Source organism: Colossoma macropomum, unplaced genomic scaffold (genome assembly GCF_904425465.1).
Source record: "Colossoma macropomum unplaced genomic scaffold, Colossoma_macropomum, whole genome shotgun sequence".
In the NCBI taxonomy this organism is placed as follows: Eukaryota; Metazoa; Chordata; class Actinopteri; order Characiformes; family Serrasalmidae; genus Colossoma; species Colossoma macropomum.
In genome coordinates, this window is record NW_023495330.1 from 178484 (window position 1) to 183111 (window position 4628).

A 4628-nucleotide genomic window follows, 5' to 3' on the forward strand; every position below is an offset into this window, starting at 1 on the left:
GGTGCCGCAGTTACATTCTGGCACCTCAGGCACCACTTAAGGTGGAACAGGGAAATTCAGACGAGAAACTGGTGAATGAGAAGCGACTTCAGCCTCGTAAAAAATTTAATGTTGAGAGACATTTTACAAGAAAATATTCTACTTTTGCGTAAAAGTTTCCTGCTGGAGATGTGAGAAAAGCAGAGGAAAGTAAGTCTGTTTTCGTTTATATTTTTAGCCTAAACTAGCACATACTGAGACATATTTACAGTCAAGTTGGTCAAATGGAGATAAAATGTTGTGGCTCCCAAGGTGGTTTGATTTTTGTTGAAAGAGCAAAATGGCTGCTCTTAACATTTGGGTTGCTGGCCCTTTACCTATATAGTGCACTATATAGGGAGTATGGAGCTATTTGAGATTGAGCCCTATTCATAACTCACTCCAGTATGTAACCCTGCCCTTCAGTATCTGTATTGCCATATATTTACCCTATACCTTTATTGTTGCCATGGACTATGATGAAGTAATTCAGTTGTGATTATCCTGTAGTTAAATGTGAACTATGCCACCATATTTGACTCCAGCTCTGACAAGGTCAGCTGAAAGTCCTGAACAGGACAGGAAGTGGTAATGATTGTTTAAAGAGGTGGTGACCAGGTCTGGTCCTGAAGGTCTACTTTCCTGCAAAGTTCCAACTTCTGTCTGCCACACCTGCTGCAGCTAATTAACATCTTCAGAAGTGCCTGATTGGCTGGATCAGAGCCATTAATGCTGGGTTGCTCAATCTTGGCCCTGGAGATCCACCCCACTGGAGAGTTCAGATCCAACACACCTGGCTCGAATGTGCAGATGCCTCTGAAGGCCTGCATTACCCAGATCAGGTGTGTTAGCTGAACTCTGCAGGGTGGTAGATCTCCAGGTCCAGGATTGGGCACCCCTGCATTAGTTTTAGGTAAGAGAGTTGGTGACCACTGGTTTGAAGGTTTAGGAGTCCAGGAGTCTGACATTTAGGGTTCACTTAGGTGGCATAACTTCTGAAAGGCCTGGTGATCCACAAATCAAATACCAGCACAATTTTTTGGGAAAAAAATGATAAATAAACAACCATTCAGGAGTCTGGAAACATCTTGACATCCTGGTTTTCTGGACAGAAAGCAGGTCGGCTAAATTCAGTGATAATTAGCTAATTAATGTCTCAAAGTGTCAACCCGCTTCTTAAACCGATCCCTGGGAAATATTTAGGGGACTGGATAGCAAGCATCCATTAAATATCAGCTACAGAGGACGTCCACTCAAGACCAGGTCAGGCTAGTTTGCACTGGCTGGAGTCTCCGTGAATCCAGTGGCATATCTGTGCAAACTTTGCTGGCGTGATTCTGACCGCCACATTGTAGTCCTTTTGCGTTCCATTCACGTCCACCCACCTGTGCCCTGAGAACACACCAATAACCTTCCGCCTCCATTTCCTTCTACCCTTCGTACTCTTGGATGGCTCACCGAGCCTCACGTAGACTCCTGCTCCACTTGATCCTTGCTGGGCATCACAGTACTGGTACATCAGATCTTTGGACTCGTCAGAAACGGAGCAGAAACGGTACACTACTTTCCCCGGGTGGTCGTTGTCAAAGCCGGAAAAGTGTATCCTCGCAGCTGGAATTCGCTTGATCAGGGGAACCACACCCAAGTCCATGTGCTTCGTTCGGGCAGATCGCTTCAGCTCGAGCAAGGCATAGTCGTAGTCCAGAGCCAATTTATTGCCCACTTCACCCATCCAGCCTTTGGGAACGTACGTCTGCTTGACCCGCGTCCAACGGAGCCTTGGCTGCTTGGACTCCTGCCGTTCCCCGCCAAACATGGACTTGCCAACCACAGTGCTTCGCCTTATACGGTTCTTCCTTTTCCTCCCCTTCTTCCGCTCTCTTTTCTCTCCAGTTGATTCAGCAACATCTTCTGCGTCAGGTCTCATTTCCTGCTGTCTGCTCTTCTTGCCACCTCTCCCTCTGCCTCGTTTGGATCGTAACTTCATTATGCCCACTCGCAGCCTCCTGCTTCCTTTCAAGTAGTCTTTCCCGTCATGGACACAGTGGGCGGCTGTCAGCACATGTCTGGGAGACACTAGAATCCCTGAGCATCCCATGGAAAGCTTCACTGAAGCAGAAAATGGGTAGCTAGTGATGTAGCGCTTGTCCGTGATCACGAAGCGGCCATCCAAGCCGTAAACATGACGTCTTTCTCGTTTGAGGCCTACCGGAGAGGCAGAAGGATGGAATGAAATGTTCCTCACATTATGAAGACCCTCTAGCACCACTTTGGTCAGTGTACGTGTCCCGTTCTCAAAGAACGTCTCATAGGACAGGAGCTGCTCCAGCTCAGCAGGTCCTGGTTCTGGAAGGTTCCTCTGGCACTCGATCCCACACACTGTGCCTGGATCTCTGGGACTGCTAAACTTGGGGTTTTGCAGCCGAACCGTCTGTCTGTCCACAACCAATGGCACCTTCATCCTGGCCCAACTGTAGTCTCCCTCATCAGCTATGCTTTCCACAGCTGCTGAGGCCACCAGAGTCAGGACTGCCATCCGGTGCAAAAGAGATAGAAGAAGACGATCCATTACTTCACCTCGGTCTGAGAGAAGAACAGAGAACACTGTTAAAAAAGTCACATCAGATTCAATGTCAGCAAATCAGCTCTTAACAAGGTTGACAAAGTTTGCAAATCAGTTCAAATTAGAGTTGAAGGTACCAAATCGACACAGATTAGATGAAATTAGCAAATCAAGTGAGTCAATAAAGTTAGCAAATCAACAGTCATGAATTAACTCGTATCAGTCGTCAGCAAATCAATTCATAACAGAGTTTGAAAGTTAGCAAGCCAACCCAAAGTCAGCTAAATCAATAAATCATTAATAGACTAAAAATAGGCAAATCAACTCATAACAAAGTTTGAAAGTTAGCAAATCAGGCTAAAGTCAGCTAAATTCACTAAAACACAACACCTCATAATAGTCTAAAACCTGGCAAATTAACTCATGTCAGAGTCTGAAATCAATTTGAAATATATGAAAACGTTAGCAAATCAACAAAGTTGTCATAACAGAGATTGAAAGTTAGCAAATTAACCTAAAGCCGGCTAAATCAACAACTCAACTCATCAGAGTCTGAAACCTGGCAAATCAGCTCATATCAGAGTCTGAAGTTTGAAAATCAATTCAAAACAGATGAAAAAGTTAGAAAATCAAAAAAAAAAAACAAAGTTGGCGAATTATCCCTGCTGATAAAACCCGTAGAAGCCCATAAATGTTTCTGTTGGTTCCTGGTGGTTTTGTAATGTGTTTTGGCTTTTTTAATGTGATGGTATCACAATGTAAAGGATCCTAATTGATTTTAATAGTACTTTTTTCAGGGTAAGTATCCTGTTAAAATAACTCTCCACTGATGAGTTTGAGTTTGTCTTTTATTTCCACTGTAACTATTATTGTGTGTCTGTGATCCTCATAAACTCACACTGAACGTCCTGACTGAGTAAAGACGCTGGTCTGATTATATGATGTGTGCTAAGGCTGTTAGAGAGAGAGAGAGAGAGAGAGAGAGAGAGTGCAGGCAGCCCTGAGCGCCAGCAGGGGGCGCTGCTGATTCACATTCACTATCAACATGCCCTCCTTTCTGAACAGCTGTTCACTCAGTTTACACATTTAGATTACAGACAGTAATAACACACAGAGAGACAACCAAAATATTCATATTACAGCCGAAATACGAATGTAAATCAGTATTATAACAACAAACACAACAAAAAACAATAATAATAACAATAATCATTTGTAGAAGCCAAAAACAGATAAATGTGCATAAATGTTTTACAGAGTTTATAAGAAAAAAGGGAAACATCTTCATCCTGTTCTGAAAGATGCTTAATCTAACTTACAGCTTAAACATACAGTTAAACATACAGTTAAACGTACTGATAAACGATCCTCACATTGTCAGTAATAAAGAGATTTATTAGAGAGTAAACAGTGAACGTACCTGCAGCAGCACGGAGAGTCTGCAGAACAGAGCGAGCACAAACCAGCACTGAGAGAGAGAGAGAGAGAGAGAGAGAGAGTGGGAGAGAGAGAGAGGGAGTGGGAGAGAGAGGGAGATACAGAGAGACAGAGACAGAGAGAGAGAGAGAGAGATAGTGTGTGTGGGTATAAGTGTCTGTGTGTGTATTTGTGTGTGTGTGTGTGTGTCTGTGTGTATGTATGTATGTGTGTGTGTGTATGTGTGTGTGTGTGTGTGTGTGTGTGTGTGTGTGTGTGTGTGTATGTGTGTGTGTGCAAAACGAGAGAGGAACAAAGTGACAAAGCAGACAGAGAGAGCAGATCAGCACCCAAACACCAAGAGCACAAGAGTCTGAGTGTGACTGCACACACGCCTCTCCACTGACAGACAGACAGATAGATAGATAGATAGATAGATAGATAGATTAACAGATAGATAGATAGATAGATAGATGAAGCTGGTGATGAACAGATGAATGAGAGGGACACTGTGAACAGTGCTGCAGTGAGGTCAGTGATGAAGCCGGTGATGAACAGATGAATGAGAGGGACACAGTGAACAGTGCTGCAGTGAGGTCAGTGATGAAGCTGGTGATGAACAGATGAATGA

General features: G+C 43.9%; 1 protein-coding gene across 1 annotated transcript; it reads right to left on the minus strand.

Moving 5' to 3' along the window:
• Positions 1-283: 283 nt before the first annotated feature.
• Positions 284-4074, minus strand: LOC118801793 (inactive serine protease 35). Its single transcript, XM_036562163.1, has 2 exons — positions 4002-4074; positions 284-2601 (listed from the first exon to the last, which is right to left on the minus strand). The coding sequence occupies exon 2, from the start codon at positions 2585-2587 to the stop codon at positions 1283-1285; it is 1305 nt and encodes a 434-aa protein (XP_036418056.1). The 5' UTR covers positions 2588-2601; positions 4002-4074; the 3' UTR covers positions 284-1282.
• Positions 4075-4628: the final 554 nt, after the last annotated feature.